The 21,941-nt window shown below is 39.7% G+C and overlaps 1 protein-coding gene across 1 annotated transcript in view; it reads left to right on the plus strand.

The window, feature by feature from the left end:
* ca5a (carbonic anhydrase Va) overlaps positions 1-21,941 on the plus strand; it is a 40,267-nt gene that overhangs the window by 3,704 nt on the left and 14,622 nt on the right. The window contains exons 3-5 of the mRNA XM_060838059.1: positions 14,858-14,976; positions 16,724-16,819; positions 19,326-19,388. Of these exons, the coding sequence (XP_060694042.1) occupies positions 14,858-14,976; positions 16,724-16,819; positions 19,326-19,388 (278 nt within the window). The remainder of the gene's footprint in view (positions 1-14,857; positions 14,977-16,723; positions 16,820-19,325; positions 19,389-21,941) is intronic.

The following is a 21,941-nucleotide window of genomic DNA, read 5'->3' on the forward strand; positions in this document are numbered from 1 at the left end:
AGAAAACAAAGTGATATTTGTCACTGTAATTTTGATATTACAAGCATTGCTTTGTGTTAGAAATCTGTTTTTTTCGTTAAAATGTTCAGAGAGTATTGATGTTGAAGTTGCATTAGTTCCATACATTCTGTTGATGTAATGCAGTCTTTGGGTAGAGAATTGTATAATCTTGCATAAAGTCCCAATGAAGGCAGATATGAATATACTGTCATACAAACAAAAGGCAGGAATATGTCATTTGGCCCCTTGAGCCTTTGTCACTATTTTAAGCTGATGTCTGATCTGATTATAATCTCATCTACATTTCTATCTAACTCCTGGTAACCACCCATCCTTGTTTAACAAAAATATTTTTAGGACAGAGATGGATGATAAAAGGATTCTACTTCCATCATCTTTTAGAATAGAGTGTCAAAGACACTGAACCCTCAGAATATTTTGCCTAATTTCTATTTTAAATGGGAGATGCATTCTTTTCAAACAGTGACCTTATTTCTTGAATCTCCCAGAAGAGGTAACATCCCCTCTGCATCCAACCTGTCAAGACCTCTCAGAATCTTATATGTTACAATCAAGTTGCTACAAACTTTTTTTTATTATTCACATGATGACAGCATCACTGGCTTGGTCAGCATTTATTGCCCATCCTTAATCGCCCAGAGGGCGGTTAAGAATCAACTACATTGCTGTATGCCTGGAGTGACTTGTAGGTCAGACCAGGTAAGGATGGCCGTTTCCTTCCCAAATTGTAAACTCCAGAGTGCTTGTGCAAATTGGAGGATCTTCTGAAGAGGCTGCTCTTGGGCTTGTCCAAGGTGGCCACGAACAAACAGGTTCAGGCAACAGACCATAGACAGGGTCGGAGTACCCAACTGTCTGTCCCTCTTAGGTGGTTACATATGTGCTTGAGTCCTATTGGAAGGGAACATGCTGAATCTACTTGCACTCTAGAGGTTTTTAGAACACAGGTGCTGGGGTGTATCATGACTCCTGTACTGACACTGTGTTACGATTTTTGTAATTTTCCCTCGACTGCTAATTATTCTAGTTCAGCCCCACATGGGGCTAACTAAATCATATTATTAATTTCAATGAATAAAGCCTCACCCCAAACAATATTTTTCTTTTAACTTAACATGATCTCTGTAATTTCCCTTCAGGAACAGATAATTCTATTTTGTTTTGCTTAATTTAATTATAACTTTAATTAAATTATAATTAATTTATAATTTTAAAATGATAGAAAGAACGGCTAATGGTGGCGAACTACACTAAACACAAACCAGAGATGATTTTGATATATTTCTTAACATGCTATGCTTGTTTTGTAAATGCTCCAGCTTGCCTTTGGTTGAGAAGGTAAAGCAGAATTGTTTCACAGATCCAATGACATTATTTTTATTTTTAATTATATAGTCATGCTCAGGGATTACCTACATTCCTTATTAAGAAACAATGACATTTTTGAATGTAGACTTGAATGATGATCTAATGAACTTCATTCCAAACAGGTTGTATTTGCAGTTCTGCAGTTTTTTTATGTATGATCTACAGTTGTCTGGAATTTTAACAATGTACAACAACGTAACTTCTGATTTGTAGTTCACATTTTCCATTTGCCAACCTTAATGATTGACCTATCTCCGATTCATTTATCTATAAATGATTAAACCGCTTGTGATCAAATAACCTTTTTTTGGCCCAGGTTAATAAACAGATCCATATTATGAGATGATATGACAGTGTGTCATTAGGACTGTGTCCTTCAACACTTGACATTGTGTGTTCTCTGATGAGAATATCTTACAAATCTCATCATATACTTGAATCAAATTTTATATTTCCACACTCCCTGTTTAAACAAAAAAGCTGGTGAAGATCTACAGAATCCCACTGGACTTGGTTCCATCATTGCTCACATGCTATCGTGCCAAAATACATGGATACCATCTTGGGCCAAGTTGCATTTTTCATTTAAAATACGTATGTCTTATAATACAAACACTGATATTGCTTCTGTAAAGGTTAGACATAACATGTAGGTTTTGAAAGCTGAACATCTTCCATTTTACAGACTTATAGAAATGTTGACCATCATGGTTTTTTCAACCCTTTGGATTTTTCTGGAGATTTCTAGAATGTATTAGTCAAGCCATTTAAATCATTTTCAGGTAAACTAAAATTCACATGCACTTTCAACTTAAACCCTTTGCTGAAGATTTGGATTAACAAGTTGATCTCATGGAATGAGTAACATTTTGAGTCCGACATGACTTCTGAAAAAGATTCATATTGGACTCAACATTAACTTTGTTTCTCTTCGCATAGATATACAAAGGGCCAACATGGTGGCTCTGTGGAGTTTGCACATTCTCCCTGTGTCTGCGTGGGTTTCCTCCGGGTGCTCCGGTTTCCTCCCACAATCCAAAGGCATGCAGGTTAGGTGAATTGGCCATGCCAAATTGCCCATTTTGTTCAGATTAGGTGCATTAGTCAGGAATAAATATAGGGGAATGGGTCTGGGTGGGTTACTGTTCCAAGGATTAGTGTGGACTTGTTGGGCCAAAGGGCCTGTTTCCACATTGTAGGAATTCTTTTTTTAAAAAAAAAGTGCTTCAAGAGGTTAGTAGTGGCACAGGTCAACTCCAGCATCCCAGATTTCCTTGGATCTACTACAATTTACCTGCTGTCACAATAAGTCCACAGCAGACGCCATTTCCCTCACTCTACATTCATCCCTGGAACACTTGGATAACACGGACACCTCTGTCAGACTTCTGTTTCTTTATTTTTGCTCCACCTTCAACACCATAATTCCAAAATTCATCTCCAGTCTCTGAGACCTATGACTCTGCTCCCCGTTTTGCAACTGCCTCCTTGACTTCCTTACCCACAGTATGCAATTTGGGTCCATAATCTGGTACTGTGTCCACTGTCATTCATCATTTACGTAAATGATTTGGATGAGGATTTAGATGGTATGGTTACTAAGTTTGCAGATGACCCCAAGATTGGTGGCATATTGGACTGAAGAAGGTTATCTGGGAATGCAGTGAGATCTTAATCAACTGGACAAGTGGGCTGAGGAATAGTAAATGGAGTTTAATTTAGATAAATGTAAGGTGCTGTATTTTGGTGGGTCAGATAGACGATAACACCTCCTCCACGATAATTTTCGACACCAGTGCCCTGCAAGACCGCGTACTCAACCACTTACTGTACTCCTCATACACTCAAAACTGTGCAGCAAAACTCAGCTCTAACTCCATTGACAAATTTGCTGATGACACCATTGTAGTGGGTCAGATCTCAAACAACGATGAGACAGAGTAAAGAAAACGGAGAGCTATGTCAACAAAATGAAGGAACTCTTCATCGACTTCAGGAAATGGAGTGGGGGAAATGCCCCTGTCTGTATAAGTGGTGCTGAGGTGGAGGTTGTTGAAAGATTCGAGTTCCTAGGAGTAAATATGACTAACAATCCATCTTGGTCCATCCACAGTCAAGTAAGCATGCCAATGCCTCTACTTCTTCAGAATGCTAAGGCAATTCAGCATGTCCACAATGATTCCTAGCAATCTTTAGAGAGGCACCATAGAAAGCATCCTGCCAGGATGTATCACAGCTTGGTATGGCAACTGGGATGACCAAGAAAGATGAAGGCAGTGTGATAGACATTGTCTACATGGACTTCAGCAAGGCCTTTGATAAGGTACCGCATGGTAGGTTGTTGAGCGAGGTTAAATCTCACGAGATCCAGGGGGAGCTGGTCAATTGAAAAAAATATTGACTTAGAGTCATCGAGATGTACAGCATGGAAGCACACCCTTCTGTCCAACTCGTTCATACTGGCCAGATACCCTAAACTAATCTAGTCCCATTTGCTAGCGCTTGGCCTATCTCCCTTTAAACCCTTCCTAATCATATATCCATCCAGATGCCTTTTTAAATGTATTTGTACCAACCTCCACCACTTCCTCATGTAGCTCATTCCATACACACACCACCCTCTGCGTGAAAACGTTGCCCCTTAGGTCCCTTGTAAACCTTGCCCCTCTCACACTAAACCTATGCCTTCTTGTTCTGGACACCCACACCCCAGAGAAAAGACCTAGTCTATTTCCTCTATCCATGCCCTTCATGATTTTATAAACCTCTATAAGGTCATCCCTCAACCTCTGATGCTCCCAGAGAAAACAGCCCCAGCCTATTTAGCCTCTCCATCGAACTCAAACCCTTCAATCCTGGCAAATTCCTTGACAGTAGAAGACAGGGTGGTGATAGAGAGCTGTTTTTCAGATTCGAGGCCTGTGACCAGTGGTGTGTCACAGCAATCATTATTTATATAAATGATTTGGATGAGAATTTAGGAAGTACGTTTAGTAAATTTATGGATGACACCAAGATTGGTGGTATAGTGGACATTGAAGAAAGTTATCTTGTTCAACTGGACAAGTGGGCTGAGGAATGGTAATAGTGTTTAATTTAGGTCAAGGTAGAATGTTGCATTTTGGTGTGTCGAACCAAGGCTATACTTGCACAGAAACTTTAGAGAGAATAGAGATCTAGGGGTACAAGTTCAAAGCTTCTTGAAAGTAGAGTTACAGGTAGACAGGTGAAGAAGGCTTTCAGCATGCTTGCTTTCATCAGAACCCTGAATATGAGTTAGCACATTTTATTTCAGCTGTGCATGAGTTTGGTGAGGGCATGTTCACATACTTACTGCATGCAGTTCTGGACAACTGAATAAAAAGGATAGTATTAAACTAGAAAGAGTTCAGAAAAGATTTACTGGGATGCAACCTGGATTTGAAGATTTGAGTTATAAGGTAAGGTTGGATAGACTGGGACTTTTTTCCCTGGAGCATAGGAGATTTAAGGGTGACTTTATAGAGATCTGTAAAATCATGAGAAGCATAGATAGGGGAGTCTAAATTTAGAGGACATAGGTTTAAGGTGAGAGGAGAGAGATACGAAAAGGGTCCAGAGCGCCATTTTTTTCACACAGAGGGTAGTGAGTGTTCAGAGGTAGTAGCTGAAGCAAGTACAATTTTGTCATTGAAGAAAAATTTAAATACATGGATGAGATAATCATGGAGGGATGTGGAATAAATGCAGACAAATTAGACTAGTTTAATTGTGAAAACCAAAAGATTCAAGAACATCTTCTTTCCCACTGTTAACAGCAGTGTTAATATATTAACATATCTGCCATTGATGTTCTTCTAGGGGAGTGGTCGTGAGTTTGGAAGATGTTTGAGGATCTTTGGGGAATTGCTCTAGTGCAACTTGTAGAGAGAACACACTGCTGCTACTGAGTGTCAGTAGTGGAGAGAGTGGATGTTTGTGGATGTGGTGCCAATCATGCGGGCTCCTTTGTTGAGTATGGTGTCAAACTTCTTTAAATGTTGGAGTTGCACTCATTTAGGCAAATGGGGGCGGGGGGGGAATTACTTCATCACCTCCATCACTTGTGCCTTTTAATTAGTGGACGTGGCTTTGGGGAGTCAGAAGATGAGTTACTTGCTGCACAGTTCTTAGCTTCTGACCTACTCTTGTAGCTATTGTATTTAAATAGTGAGTCCAGTTGAGTTTCTGGTCAATGGTAACCTGTGAAGATTTTGATAGTGTGAGATTGAATGATGGTAATACCATTGAATGTCAAGGGGCATTCAATCTCTTATTGGTGATGGTCATTGCCTGGCAATTGTGTGGAGTGAATGTTAATTGACGGGCCAAGCCTGAATATTATCCAGGTCTTCTACATTTGGACATTGACTCCTTCAGTATCTGAGGAGTCTCAGATGGTGCTGAACATTGTGCAGTCATCAGTGAGCATTTCCATTTACAGTGCAGGGAAGATGATTGAAGTGATTGAAGATATTTGCACATAAGATACTACCAAGAGGAACTCCTGCAGAGCTGTCCTGGAGTTGTGATGACTGACCTCCAACAACCACAAACATCTTCCTATGTGCCAGATATAACTGCAATCAGTGAAGAATTGGTCCCCTAATTGCCATGGAGTCTAGTTTGGCCAGGGCTTCTTGATGCCACACTTCCTGAAATGCAGTCTTGATGTCAAGGGCTGCCACTCTCACCTCACCTCTCAGAATTCGGCTCTTTTGGCCATGTTTGAATCAAGGCTGTAATAAGGTCAAGAGCTGAATGAATCCAAACTGGGTGTCAACGAGCAGGTTGTTACTAAGTAGGTGCTGCTTGATAGTATAGTTGATTACACCTCCCATCACTTTACTCATGATCAAGAGTCGACTGATGAAGTAGTAATTGGCCAAGTTGAACTTGTCCTGTTTTTTATATACGGGACATACTTGAACAATTTTCTGCTTTGGGTAGATGCCTGTGTTGTAACTGTATTGTAACAGTCTGACTTAGGGGTGTGGTGAGTTCAAGCACAAGTCTTCAATATTATTGTCAGAATGTTTTCAGGTCCCATAGCCTTTCCAGTATTCAGCACCTCAAATAATTCCAATATCACTTGGAGTGAATCAAATTAGCAGAAGACTGGCATCTGTGATGTTGGGAATCACTAGAAGAAGCTGAGATGGATCATTTACTCAGCAGTTCTGGCTGAAGATAACTTCAATTGTTTCTGCCTTATCTTCTGCACTTGTGTGCTTGGCTACCCCATCCTTGAGGATGGCATATTTGTCGGGCCAGTGAGTTGTTTCAATGATCACTGCCATTAATAACAGCAGATCTTTGCTGCTTATACTGTTTGGTAAACAAGTAGTCCTGTTGGTAGCTTCATCAGATTGGAAAGTTATTTTTATGTATGCCTGGTGCTGGTCCTAGCATGCCCTCCTGCATTCTCCATTGAACAGAGATTGATCCCCAGGGTTGATGGTAATTGTTGAGTGAGGGATATGCTGGCCAAGGGGTGGCAGATTTATTGGATCATGATCTTGCTGTTGTTAATGATCCACATAGTTTTATGGCATCAATAGATTCTTAATTCAGATTTTTTATTGAATTCAAATTCCATTACCTGCTGTGGCTGGATTAGAACCCAGATCCCTGAACATTAGCTGAGTTTCTCGATTAATAGTCTCTCTGGAAGCTTCTCTCTGGTTCCCATTAATGACGTTTCTCCTGATGCAAGAAACAACATGTATCCTCAGCCTAGCAGAGGGAGATCCCACAATCTGGCAGAAGGATGCTGCCTTCAAAAACAGCAAGATGGTTTGATTTCTCCCTGGTTGTCCTCTCATTATCAACTTATTGAAAGTTCAGAGGATTAAATCTCAGATATAAAAATGAAATGCATATTTTTTGGGGCCTACTTGAAAAGATTTGTTTGTATCAATATCATCTGAAATCAAACAAGATATAATCAGCTCGGCTGATAATGTTATGAATCATAGAATCTGCTTAAATGAAATGGCCAGTTACGTCACATTTTCTTTGCTTCTGATATTTTTAAAATTCATTTGTGGGATGTGGGCGCAGCTTGCTCGCCAGAATTTATAGGCTGTCTCTAGTTGCCCTTGAGAAGGTGGTGGTGAGCCGACTTCTTGAACCTCTGCAATCCGCTTGCTGTGGGTTAACCCATACGCCTTAAGGAAGGGAATTCCAGGATTTTGATCCAGCAACAGTGAAGGAGCCGCGATGTATTTCCAAGTCAGATGGTGAATGGCTTGGAGAGGATCTTGAAGGTGGTGGAGTTCTCATGCAACTGCTGCCCTTGCCCTTGTAATTTGAAATGGTTGGGTGTTTGGAAGGTGCTGTTTGAGGATCTTTGGTGATTTTCTGCAGTGCATTTTATGGATAGCATGCACTGCTGCTCCTGACCATCAGTGGTGGGGCGAGTGGATGCTTGTGGATGTAGTGCCAATCCAGTGGTCTGCATCGTACTGGATGGTGTCAAGCTTCTTGAGTGTTATTGGAGCTGCACTCACCTAGGCAAGTGGGGCGTATTCCATCACGTTCCTGCCTTGAGCCTTGTAGATGCTGAACAGACTTTGGGGATTTGGAAGGTGAGTTACTCACCCACAGTATTCCTAGCCTCTGATCTGCTCTTGGAACCACCAGGTTTATGTGGCAAGTCCAAGGCTTTTCTGGTAAATGATAACCCCCAGAATGTTGATAATGGGGGATTCAGTGATGGTAACAATGTCAAAGCTTGATGGTTAACTTGTCACTGATTGGTGATGGTCATTGCCTGACATTGTGTGACACAAATGGTACTTGTTATAAATCACTTAACAGTTTCTCTCTGTCTGCCTTTGTATAAAGGTGCAGCTGGATTTAAGAAGATTGGGTTTCAATCTTAGACATTAGATCTATAACTTTGGTTTAATATTGCTCTGCTAAAATGACTGTGTTATAAGCAAATTGTTGAATCATTGGTTTATGCTATAAACCTGGTGTCTGGTAATAGTTATTCATCGAATCTAGTACTGGTTATTCTTTTAGAAATCTGGTTCAAAACCATTGGGGTTAATTTTGAGGGTCATGGAGTATTTTAAGTTTACTGTGTTGTGAATAGAAGAATAGGGAGGCTGATTTGAGTTGGCTATGTCATAAAAACAGAAATAATATGATACACCATGAAGATGGGACTTTATATTTCCTAGAGCTGAGATTCCTTCTGCCAGTAATCATGGATCGACCCAACTGTAATAGGTAGATTAGTGAATAGAAAGTTAGGTTGATTTTTCCCAGTCCAGCAGGTATGTCCTTTAGAACTTTGCCAGTTCAGTCAGTAGTGGTGCTACTGATCCACACTTTGTGATGAGCATTGAAGCCACTCCACCCAGAATTTTGTGACCACGCCTAGTGTTTGACCTGAGTCCTTGAGATTTCACTGAGTCCGGAATTATTGTTGAGGACTCACGGGTGACATTCCCTCTAAGCTGCTTTGCCGCATTGTAGCTGCAAATTCTATGTACCCCAATTGGCTCTGAGGTATGTTCAGTGCAAAAACGTTTTCTCAGGATCGCTGCTCCCAGAGTGATGGGTCTGTCCTTTATATGATATGGAGATGGAGGTGTCTGCAGCATTGTCTGACACTGTGTTTACTAATCTGTGGGACAGCTCTCCTAATTTTGGCACAAACACCCAAATGACGGAAGGACTTTGGAACCTCAACAATATTGTTTATGCTGTGTTTTTTTCAGTGCTTAGATCAATGCCAGATGGTCCATCAGTTTTATTACATTCATCAGGTTTTGTAGTAGTATGACACAACTGGCAGTTAGTGGTGATGAGTGGCTTGCTAGTCCATTTTGGAGGATGTACAAACATACCAACATCCTAAGTAAGAGCAGTGGGTGGTCCATTTGTGCCCTCTCTCCTGATCTGCTATTCAATATGATAATAATTGATTCATTTGTGTCTCAAATGTTACATTTCCACTTGCCCCAATAACCTTTTGATTCTACTTCCTAACAACAAGCTACCCACGTTTCATCATCTCTGCTTCTACCTCCTTCTGACACAGATGGTTCCAAAGTCTCACAGCTTGAAAGAAAAGATTTCTTCTCACCTCCTCTGTGCTGAAAGGACAAACCCTAATTTAAAATAGTGCTGCCTAGTTTTGGACTGACCCACAAGTGGAAACATCTTTTCTATATTTATCTAGTCAAGAACATTTGAGATCAGTCAAGTCACCCTTCACATTTCTAAACTCTAGTGGAAACAAGAAACGCCTGTCCAACCTTTAAAGCAACCTGCTTACTCTAGATATCAATCTAATAAATCTGCTCAAATAAAAACTGATAGAACTGTGGTTGCTGTAAATCCAAAACAAAAATAGAAAATGCTGGCAAAGCCCAAAAGGTCCAGAAGCATCTCTGAAGATTTTGGGACGAATGATTCTTCCACAGAACTCTGCTTAAAACGTTAATTCTGATTTTGCTGCATAGATGTTGTCAGACCTGCTGAGTTTTTCTTGCAATTTTTGTTTGTCTCAAATTAAATCAAAAGAGCAGATTTATTAATTATTGTCACATGTACCGAGATCCACTGAAAAATATTATTTTGCCTGCTATATCTGAGCTGCCTCTAATGCATTTACATCCTTTTAATTAAGTAAACCAAATCCTCAACAGTATTCAATATGTGAAACATAGCATCCTTATTTTTATGCTCTGAAGAAGAGTCACACCGGATTTGAAATGTTAATGCTGCTGTCTTCTCCACAGATGCTGCCAAGCCTGCTAAGCATTCTATGTTTGTTTCAGATTTCCAGTTTTTGTCTTTATCCTTTTTTTTAATGTTCAATTCCATTTTTTAATCATTCATAGGATGTGGGCATCACTGGTCAGGCCAGCATTTACTGCCCATTTCTAATTGCCCCAGAGGGCAGTAAAGTGTCACCCACATTGTTGTGGGTCAGGAGTCAATATAGGCTAGACCAGATAAGGATGGTAGATTTCCTTTCCTAAAAGTCATTAGTGAACCAGATGGGTTTTTCTAACAATTGACAGTTATTTCAAGATCATCATTAGACTCTTAATTCCAGACTTTTGTGGGATTCAGTTTCCGCTATCTGCAATGGCGAGACTTGAACCTGTACTCCCAGAACATTATCTGGGTCTCTGGATCAATATTCTAGTGATAATACCACTGGACCATCACCATGATTACAGCTGAACCACCATACTAACTTTTTATGACTCAAGTTAATTGCAGCAGTTAAGAAGTCAGCTCACCACCACCTTCTCAAGGGCAATTAGGGACAAGCAATAAATGCAGGTGCAGCCAATGATACCCACATCTCACCATGAATTAAAACAGTGCATTAGAACACTAAAATCCTTCTGCACCTTGGATTTCTGCATTTGTTGTGCATTTAAGGATTAATTTGCTTTTTCATTCTTTCTGCCAGTCATAACATCACATTTTCCCACATTACACCCCATTTGCTAGATTTCTGTCCTCTCACTAACCTAAGTTTATGCGTCTGAAAGTTCCTTATGTATTCCTCACAACATATTTTTCTATCTATCTTGCTGTTATCGGTGAATTTAGCTGCAATGCTTTCACAACCCTGTTCTAAATCTGCAACCTCAGAGACTGTTTAAAGACTCTAGGATGAAGTCCATCTGAACTTAAAGATTTGTCAGCCCACAGGTCCATCAGTTTGTTTAATAACCTTTCTCTCATGATTGCAATTTTGCTGACTTCCTCTCACCCTTCTTCCTCCTGATTTATAGCTGTGACTGGAAGTTTTCCTTCATATTGTCTAGAGTGAAGAAAGAAGCAAAATATTAGTTTACTTCATTCTCCATTTCTTTATTATCAGCTGTTAACTCGCCTGTTCTCACTCTCTTGATGACCAGCACTTTTTCTTTTTAAATGTTTGTACAAATATTTGCTGTCTGTTTTTACATTACTAGTAAATTTTCTTTCATATTGTAATCTTTTCCTCCTGATTAACCTTTTTTGTCATTCTGTGTTGTTTTGAAATTCTACCCAATCATATGGCCTGTCATAAATCTTTTGCGCAGGTGCATGCTTTTTCCTTATTTCTGATGCTTTTGCTCATCTCTTTAGTTAACCACAGATAGTGAGTCTTCCCTAGACTGGTTTTTTTTTAAGTAGGAGTATATTTGTTGATTTTTCTGAACTATTCCCTAATTGTTCGCCATGTCTATTGGTCTATCCCCTAGGCTAATATGCCAGTTCACTTCAGCTCACTCATCTTACATGCCCACATCGTTACTCTAATTTTAAATTTAAAACAGTAGTCTAAGACACAATCTTCTCCTTCAAACTAGATGTAACATGTTACCATACCAGGTGATAAATCAATCATGCTATATTACATAATGCAAGTTTAATATAATGTGCTCTCAGGCTGATTGCAAAAGGTGCTGCTCTAGAAACTACCTTTTCAGGGATAACATGAATGCCTTATCCAGGCTATGGTCAATCTGATTTTCCCAGTTTATATGTATATTAAAGTCACCCATGATTATCGCCACCCCATTATCACAAAACTAAACATTGTATTCTTTTTATTTTGTCCCACATTGGATTACTGTAAGGGGTCCTGTATCCTTTCCAGGATAATTGAGAATTTAGTAACACTGCTGCATTTCTAGACATATCGACTAGAGGAATTAAAGATAGCAGATTTCTTTTCATAAAGGACCTTAGTGAACCAAATGGGTTTTTAACCACAATCAACATTGGTTATATGGTAGCCATTAGACTACCTTTTAATTCCCAGGTTTTCTTGAATTTAAATTTCACCATCAGCCGTGTTGGGATATGAAACCATTTCCCCAGAACATTAGCCTGGGCTTCTGGATTATTAATCATGTCATGCTGCTGTACACTGCTGTGTTTCCCAATGAAGATAATTAGGGAGTATGTGTTGAGATCAAAGTATTGTAAAATATGACTTAGTGAGTTCCATAGTAACCCTCCTTTTCTTCCCTTGCTATATATCTGCTGATAATTCAACTTCTTGTTTTACCTAGTGTTTCTTCCTGAATTTCCCCCAATTGTTCAAAATAGGCATATTTCAGATGGTGCTTGCACATGCTGATATAATTGCTCAGTCTCTCCTATTTGCCCTGATATCAATTGTATTGTAGAGAAACCCTGAAAAGGGATGCATTGTGATGTGCAATGTATTCAGCCAGTGACTATAAATACAGGAACGTCACAATGGTTCTTCGAAGTCAGTGTTAGCAGGAGGAAAAATTGATGCAAGGCCTTACTTCATTCAGCCAGATCAAAATCACCAAATACTTCATCATTAATAAAGCTAATTAGGATCTTCAGCTCTTTATAGTGGCTGGGAACATCTGCTCTCGTTAATGGCTGAAGGATTGCAAGTTAGCTCATCCACCAGTTTATGTTCTTTATTGTTTATAATATTTTCCTTTTTGACAAGTGAACATACATTTCAAGCACTAATCAAATAGATATGTCAGAGTGTGGCCTACTTCTTTGGTCTGATCATATTTGATAGAACATCATAAACCATGATGCTGCAGTCCCCAATCATGCACTGTATCTGGAAAGCGCGCAAAATGGAAACTCTTTGTGCTCTTCTGCTGTTTCTAATTGCCCCTGCAAAAATAATTAAAGTATAAAGATTGCCATAAATTTGACTTTTTTTTAATGATGTCCCAACATCTCTGTATGCTCCTTCAATGTGTTACTGCTGCCAGTTGTATCGTCGTCTTTCTCTCCCTAGAGCAGAGTTATCAGAAAGAAACTGATGCAGGAAAGTAGTGTGTTGCCTAAAGCCCCTTAAGATTTCAGAAGTTACATAGACACCACAAGCACTTTCAAATTATTAAGAAGCCAAAAAGTATTTTAAACTACCAATAAAATGTCTTCCAAACCTTTTCATTTTTAATGAGAGCAAATTCAAATTCCCATGCTTCCATGTACTGGCTGTGTTTTGTAGGCAGGATGAGAAAGTGGTGTTTTTCTAGTGCTGGTCAACATTAACACATCCTAGGAGGTGTTAACAATGGTTTGCCTATGTTTCAAAATGTTTGTGCCCTCTTTGCTTTCTGTTGGGACACTAACTTTGAAATCAAAGCCGATATGAAAATTGAGAAGGGCAGGCTTTTAGTTGTAAGAAAATATATCTTTGGTGGTATCTTAATCTAAGTGCCTCCAACCTAAATTCTTCCTTCTGCTCTCTTTCCATCAAGTCAAAGCTTCACATTGAGAATTGCACACTCAGTATATGGCATACTTGAGTGGAGCTGAATGAAGCAGCAAGAAAAATCCTGGCTCGAGTCTCTCCAGAAGTGTCTATTCAAATAAACACCAATCTTCAGTAGTCAGGCACAAAACAGCCTCCTCAATGTAATTTCCTCAGGAAATCTTTATTGTTACTGATGTAGCACGAGTTATTTAAAGAAGGCATGCAGCATAAAGAGGAAAGTTAGCTGTGTTTTTAAAATCTTGATTTAAATATAAGAGAACAGTTTTGAAGAAACCTGAGAGAAATTTGCACACATTTAGGAAGGTAATTTAGGAACAGATTTTAGTGGCAAACTTGAGATGATTAATTTTTAAGAATAATTCATCCTCTCTTGCAAATCAGTTGAAAGTTCCAGGTTTCATTCTCCATTGCATTTGTAATGTTTGAAACCAGGTGGATTTTATTGTCTATGACACCTTTTATTGGAGATGTTAACCTTGGCCAATCAGGGAGCCCTGGCTGACGATAAACAGGGGATTCAGAAGCTCCTCACTTCAGGGACTGACTTTGAGCTGGCTAGCCACAGTCAATGTACTATGCACATGTAAATAAAGGGTGATTGATGAGTGGATACTGTCCTCTGTGCAGTTTTTTTCATATATTGAACCTAAGATATTTTGTATTAAAAAGTGATTTTGTAATGGTTAATCAGCTGACTATTCTGCCGCTCTTGAAATGATAGTCTGCAATGAGGGACCCTTTTGTGGCGCAGTGGAAGTGACCCAACCTCTAGACCAAGAGGCCCAGTTGAAATCCCACCTCTCCATGGGTGTGTAATTACATTCTGAACAAATTGGTTAGGAAACTAGGTTAATTAATAAAAATAGTGAGCAGTGATGTTGGAGAATATGTGTAAGTACTATCTGATCAATTCCTGAGTGATATGTGTACTTTGGAGAGAAGATAAAAGTGACGCACACTGTTACCATGGAAATTAACTTCCATGATTACGTGTTATGTCTTTCTGTTTACCTATGTTCCATGACCCTGATTACCTGTGAACAACTCCAATAAAGGGAAATTCAACAATATGTATTGGCTGTAAATAAAAAGATGGCCTGCTAAATACCAAAATGCGTTTGCTTCAAATATCTGTACAAGTATAGCCCATAATAGAAACCTAATCTGGAATTTTATCTCTTTTTTCTTCGGCAGTTATTAGTAGCGGACCATTGAAGAACCACTACAGATTGAAACAATTTCATTTCCACTGGGGTTCAAAAAGTGATCGTGGATCAGAGCATACTGTCAACAATCTAGTGTACCCTGCAGAGGTATCGTGATGTAATTCTGTATTTGTTTCTGAGAATTCTGAATCGAAAATGCAATTCATAATAGCCCAGAATGTTTGGAAAGGTTGAACTGATAAATTGAACAAAACAGTGATTTCTTCCTCTTAATACTGCCCAAGATCCAAAAGGCAGGACAAGCTTGGATGCGGATTCCACCACTGTCGCTTTGTACTTGAGGTAGCCAAGCAGAAGGCTGGAAGAACACAGCAAGCCAGGCAGCATCATGAGATGGGGAATTTGACATTTCAAGTGTAACCTTTCTTCAGGAGTGGAGGTGGGGTTAGGGGGAACTGCAGATAAAGAGAGGTAGGGGAAAGGTTATGGGTGGGGAGAGGGGCAAAATGGTGAGGTAGTGATAGGTAAATACAGGTTGTGTGTATGACCAGGTTGGTCAATGAAAGGAATGAATCCAGTCGGTAGCTGGAAGGAAGGGTCAATCAGAGGAATGGAAGTGAGGGGCAGGGGCTGGGAATGGAGTCAGGGAATGGGAATGGAGGTTATTTGAAATTGGAAAACTCAACATTCAATCCTCTGGACTGTAGGCTGCCCAGGCGGAAGATAAGGTGTTCCTCCTGTTTGCGGTCTGATTCACTGTGACAATGGAGAAGGCTTAGGATGGACATTTTGGAGAGGGAATGGGAAGGGGAATTGAAATGGCGGTGACCTTGAGGTCAGGCTGGCCCTTGGGGGCCCAGCTGAGGTGCTCTGTGAAATGTTCCCTTAGTTTACATTTGGTCTCACCAATGTAGAGAAGACCACATCAGGAGCACTGGATGCAGTAAACTAGGTTGAGGAACCTGGGCAGCCTACAGCCCAGAGGACTCAACATTTGAGTTCTCCAATTTCAAATAACTGTCCCACCCATCCCCAACTCCCTTTCGAACTCTACCTCCTCCTTTGCATTCCTCCTACCAACCCTTCCTTCCAGCTACCAACTGGATTCATTCCTCCTATTGACTAACCAGGTCGTATTCACTACCTGTATTCACCATTCACTACTTCACCATTCTGCCTCTCTCCCTACCCATAACCCTTCTCTCCCACCCTCTGTCTGCAGCTCTCCCTACCCTCACCTCCATTCCTGAAGAAGGGTTATACCTGAAACGTCGACTTCTCCACTTCCTGATGCTGCCTCGCTTGCTATGTTCTTCCAGCCTCTTGCTTGTCTACTTTGGATTCCAACATCTGTAGATTTTTTCTGTCTATATATACTCCTGAGTAATCCAAAAAGACTATTGTCAGAAGACAACATTGATCAAAGCTAATAACGAATTGAGAGAATCACATTAACTTTTTGAATCCTGATTCAGAAATTAATTGTAGATAACGGTGAGTAACATTGGTAATTTCTTTAATACTTATCATTTAACCATTAACATAGAAACACAGACGTATTTATGATACAGAAGGCTGTCAATTGACCAATCGTATTCATGCTAGCTGCAGTGAGTTATTTCACATTTCCTCATGGCAGAAATGAAGAATTTTAGCTATCTCCCTGAATGTGTACATCACTGATGTTAATTGACACTAAACTTCTGCAACTCTGCAACACAACCTTTGTAGTTTTCTATTATAAAAGGAAGAAAGCACTGGAATATAACAGACCTTTGTGTTTCCTTTTATTTTTAAAATGTGTTAAGTGGTATCTTTAGTTATTCTGAAATATTGAAACAGTACAATACACAATTAGACCATGATTTAACAGATTGTTATTCTTGCATTTTAGCTTCATTTGGTTCACTGGAATCCAGTAAAATGCAACAACAGTGATGAAGCCATTTTGTCTGAAGATGGCCTAGCTGTTATAGGAGTATTTCTAAAGGTAACGTCAAATAATTTAGCATTTACAGATGATTTGGATTACTACTTGTCTCAAATCATGACAGTACATTTCATTTCATTGACACATAGTGATCACCTCAGTCCTGTACCTATAAAATTGTGACATGCATTGGTTACCCTACCCCAGAGAATTAATGGGGCCTAGATACACTCCATAAACAGGTTTTCCTCTGGGTAGGCTGTGTGCTTAGGCTTGGGACAGAAAGTCCAGGCAGAGCTAACAATTTGACACTTGTGCTCCAAGATGCCACTATCATTTGCAATCAAGATTTGTAACTGAAATAACAGGAGTTTAGGCCAGCATGTTCCTATTATGTAAAGGGCAAGGTTGGCAGGAGTAGGAAACACTGGATGACAAGAGGTATTGATGTTCTGATCAAGAAAAAAAGCAAATATCATATATAGACAGCTGGAATCAAGTGAATCCCTTGAGGAGGAATGGGAGTACACTTAAAAGGGAAATAAAGGGGACATGAGATATCATTTGGCAGGTAGGATAAGGAGAACCCAAAGAGATTATACATATATATTAAGGGCAAAAGAATAACTAAAGAGACAATGGGTTCATTAAAGATTAACTAGTCTGTATGTGTGGAACCACAGGATAAGATCCTATGGGTAAGATCTTAAACAAATGTTTCTCATCAGTGTTTATCGTAGTGAAAAATATGGAAGATAGGAAACTCAGGAAAATGTCTTGAAAAGAATATACATTAAAGAAGAGGTGGTGCTGGAGGTCTTAAAATGCATATAGACAGATAAGTTCTCAGTACCTGAGCAAGTTACCCCAGAACATTGTGGGACGCTAGGGAAGAAATAGCAGGGCCCCTAGCAGAGATACTTGTGTCATCAACAACCATGGGTGAGGTGTCAAAAGATTGTAGAGTGACATTATTTTAAAAAGGCTGCAAGGAAAAGCCAGGGAACTACAGTCCAATGAATCTTAAGTCAATGGTGAGTAAGTTGTTCGAGGAGATTCTGAAAGACAGATCTGCATGCATTTGGAAAGGCACGGACTGACTAAGAAGAGTCAGCATAGCTTTGTGCTTGAGAAATTGTATCTCTCAAATTTGATTTGAGTTCTTTGAAGAGGTGACCAAGAAGATAGATGAAAGCAGAGCATTAGATGTTGTATGAGTGGACTTTAGCAAGGCCTTCGACAAAGTTCAACATGGTAAATTGGTTAGTAAGGGATCCAGGAAGAGCTGGTCAATTGGATATAAAATTGGTTTGATGGTAGGAAACAGAGGCTCGTGGTAAAGGGTTATTATTCAGTCTGGAGGCCTGTGACCAACAGTGTGCTGCAAGGGCCGGTGCTGGGTGCACTGTTGTTCAATGTTTTCTAAATGATTTTGATGAGAATAAAGGAGGCCTGGTCAGTAAGTTTGCAGATCACACTGATATTGGTAGTGTAGTGAACAGTGAAAAAGGTTATCAAAGAGCACAATGGGATCTTGGTCAACTGGGCTAGTGGGCCAAGGAATCTCAGTTTCACTCAAAGGTGTTGCATTTTGTTTTGACAAACTAGGGCAGGACTAACAAAATTAATGGTAGAGCTCTGGGGTGTGTTGTCGAACAGAGGCACCTAGGGGTGTGGGGTACGTACTTCCTAGAAAGTGGTGTCAAAGGTAATTGGGTGTTGGGAAAGGTATTTAGCACATTTGCCTTCATCAGTTAAAGCACTGGAGTGCAGGAGTTGGGACATCATGTTATGTTGTACAAGACATTGGTAAGGCCACTTTGGAGTACTATGTACAATTCTGGTTGTTAGGTTAAAGGAAAGTTGTTATTAAACTGAATAGGGTGAAAAAAAATTTACAAGGATGTTACTGAGACTGGAAGGTTTGAGTTACAAGAAGAGGCTGGATAAGCTGGGACTTCTATCTCGAGTGTAGGTGGCTGAGGGGAGACCTTTATAGGTCAATTGGATATAAAATTGGTTTAATGAGGGGCATAAATAAAGTGAATAGTCATGGTCTTTTCCCCAGTGTATGTGAGTCCAAACTAGAGGGCATAAATTTAAGATGGAAGGGGAAAGATTTAAAAAGGACCGGAGGGGCATATATGGAACGAGCTGCCAGCAGAGTGGTAAAGGTGGGTACACTGACAATATCTAAAAGAATTTTAACTAGGTACATGAATAGGAAAGATTTTGAGTAATATGGGCTAAACGCAGTAAAATGGAACAAGTTTAGGTAGGAAGCCGGATTGGCTAGGACAAGTTTGACTGAAAGGCTTGTTTCCGTGCTGTATGACCCTGACTCTAGAAGACTCCACGCGCTTCCAGTCTCTTGGACTGGGCAAGATCTATGTATCAAATGCATTTGCCAGTCTTTTCTTTCGCCTATTGCTAGGATTCCCCAAGGTGCGGAAAAAAGTCCTACTTTATGAATGTAATTTCAACAATAAAGTAGTTTCCACAGAATATTTAAAAGAATTATGTATAATGGACACTTTTTTGATTGAGTTCTTTATTTTGTTAAAAGCTTGGAAAAAGGCACGACCGACTACAGAAACTTGTTGATGCATTGCCAGCTGTTAAACACAAGGTAGGTGATTCCTTTTAACTAATTTTCTGTTTATTTTCACTGTTGGATTTATGCACCTTTGGTATTATTCATGTTTTCCTCAATTTGAAAAAAAGAGTAGTGCAGATCAGAAACCTGAATAGAGTATGCTGAAACAATTCAATTCGAATATAGGTCATTCTGCTATAATGCACGTTTGGTCAACACAAATTTGCTGTAACACGATTGACAAATTGTTTGTTTCTAAAGTGCAAATTTTTTGAACGTGTGTTGGCTGTAATGCGATTACATCACCAACACTTCAAGCACTGTTTCTAAAGCGCGAATTTTCTATAACACAGTATTGCAAAAGAATGCAACCATTGCTTTATAGAAAAACTGATTGTATTTTTGTTACTTAAGAATCAGAGTCTAACTTGTATTTCAGTTAAAGTGAAAAATTAATATTTACACCAAATATTAATGGCTTCATTCCATGGTTTAAATTTTCTTTTGTGTTCACTAAGATGAGAACATCAGTGCAAGATAATGTTCCATTTTTGACAACTACACTGGAACTCCTTTATGTCATGGATATTGGGGTCCAAAAATAAGACTGCATTAATAAGAAAAAGTCTATGTTCTCCTAGTTTAAACTAGCATAATGAAGGTTTATCTCTTTTGCTACATATGAGAGCCTCAAGTTATTAGCGAATTTGCAATAAATTGAACTTATTGTAATAGACTTGCTCTGAATTTTTAACATCCAGCACTCTCAAATCAAGTATATGCAATATAGTCTTATGCAACGTCTCAATAAGATTTCCTAATCCCCAACCTCTTGCCAATCTGTGGATTGGTTAGATGGGTAGATTAGTGGCAGGTAGAATTTAACTCCGTCTTATTCCTTCTTCCAAACTCCAATACCTCACATTTATCAGAGGGCATACTCAATGAATGGCAAGACACTAGGAAACTCAGAGGAACAGAGGGATTAGTCATGGCAGGGAGCTGTGAAGATTTTTGGTTAGGCAACATCTGGCGTACTGTGTGCATTTCTGGTTACCACACTAGAAAGGATGTAATTGCACTGGAGAATTTCAGCTCTGATGATAGGCTGGGTAAGCTCTAGTTGATTTCTTGGAGTAGAGAAGGTTAAAGGGGTCTTGGTCAAGGTGTCTAAGATATGAAGTGCATGGACAGGGTGAATAGGAACGGGCTGTTCCCCTTAGTGAAAGAGTCAACAGCAAGAGGGCATAATTTTTAAGTGAAAGGTAAGACATTTAGAGGAGATTTAAGGAAAAACCTTTTCATCCATAGGGTGGTAGGTGACTGGAATTGCCTGGGAGGGTAGTTGAGACTGGAAAGCTCAAAACTTTCTAAAAAGTACTTGAACAAGCAATAGAAGTGTCACAAACATTCAAGGCCAAGTGCCTGGTGTAGGAAAGTGGCATGAGTGCAGATACTATATTTTTGGCGGTCTAGTCTTGATGAGCAAAAGGATCTCTTCAGTACTGTACAATTCCTTAATGGGTGAATGGAAAGTAGTGTGGTAGATGAAATTCAATATAAGCAAGTGGAAGATTTTCCATTTTGAACCCAAAAATGATAGATCAGAATACTTCCTAAATGATATAAAGTTAAATACAATGACTATCAGAGAGATATGGGAATTCAGGTTTAGACATCTTTAAATGCCACAAACAGGTGCAGAAAATAATCAAGAAAGCTAATGAAGGATACAGAAAGTATGCTGCAGCTGTACAAAACCCTGATTAACCACTTGGGATATTGAGTGCAGATCTGGGCCTATTTCTAGAGCACTTTGCTAATTTTGTAACAATGCTGCCTTAATTTCAAGGCCAGTCAGTCATTTTCTCATCTCTGCTCTGGGATTCTGAATTTTTGTCCATGGCACGGTGGCACAGTGGTTAGCACAGCTGCCTCACAGTGCCAGAGACCCGGGTTCAATTCCCACCTCAGGCGAACGACTGTGTGGAGTTTGCACATTCTCCCCGTGTTTGCGTGGGTTTCCTCCGGGTGCTCCGGTTTCCTCCCACAGTCCAAAAATGTGCAGGTTAGGTGAATTGGCCAGGCTAAATTGCCCGTAGTGTTAGGTGAAGGGGTAAATGTCGGAGAATGGGTCTGGGTGGGTTGCGCTTCGGCGGGTCGGTGTGGACTTGTTGGGCCGGAGGGCCTGTTTCCACACTGTAAGTAATGTAATCTAATCTGAACCAAAGCTGTCATGTAGTCTATCAAGGCAGAGCCCAAATTGCCTTTTGGTCAATCGGTGCTGTTTGAGAGCATCATTGATGACTCCTTGCATCACTTTGGTGATTGAGAGTAGATTACTGGGAAAGAACTTTTGCTACCTTTTGTGGACAGGGCATTCTTGGATAATTTCCTGCATTGTCAGGTAATTATCAGTATTGTAGATGTACTGGAAAACATTTTTGCTTGGGAAACGACTAATTCTTTGTCCAATGAATTCAGCCATTCCTTGTTTAGTGATTATCCAAAGTCTTGTTCCAAGGTTCCTGAAGAATTTCTCTCCCATCGTATATTATGGTCATAATACTGGTACATAGAAGAGAG

Source organism: Hemiscyllium ocellatum, chromosome 17 (assembly GCF_020745735.1).
Source record: "Hemiscyllium ocellatum isolate sHemOce1 chromosome 17, sHemOce1.pat.X.cur, whole genome shotgun sequence".
Classification (NCBI taxonomy): domain Eukaryota; kingdom Metazoa; phylum Chordata; class Chondrichthyes; order Orectolobiformes; family Hemiscylliidae; genus Hemiscyllium; species Hemiscyllium ocellatum.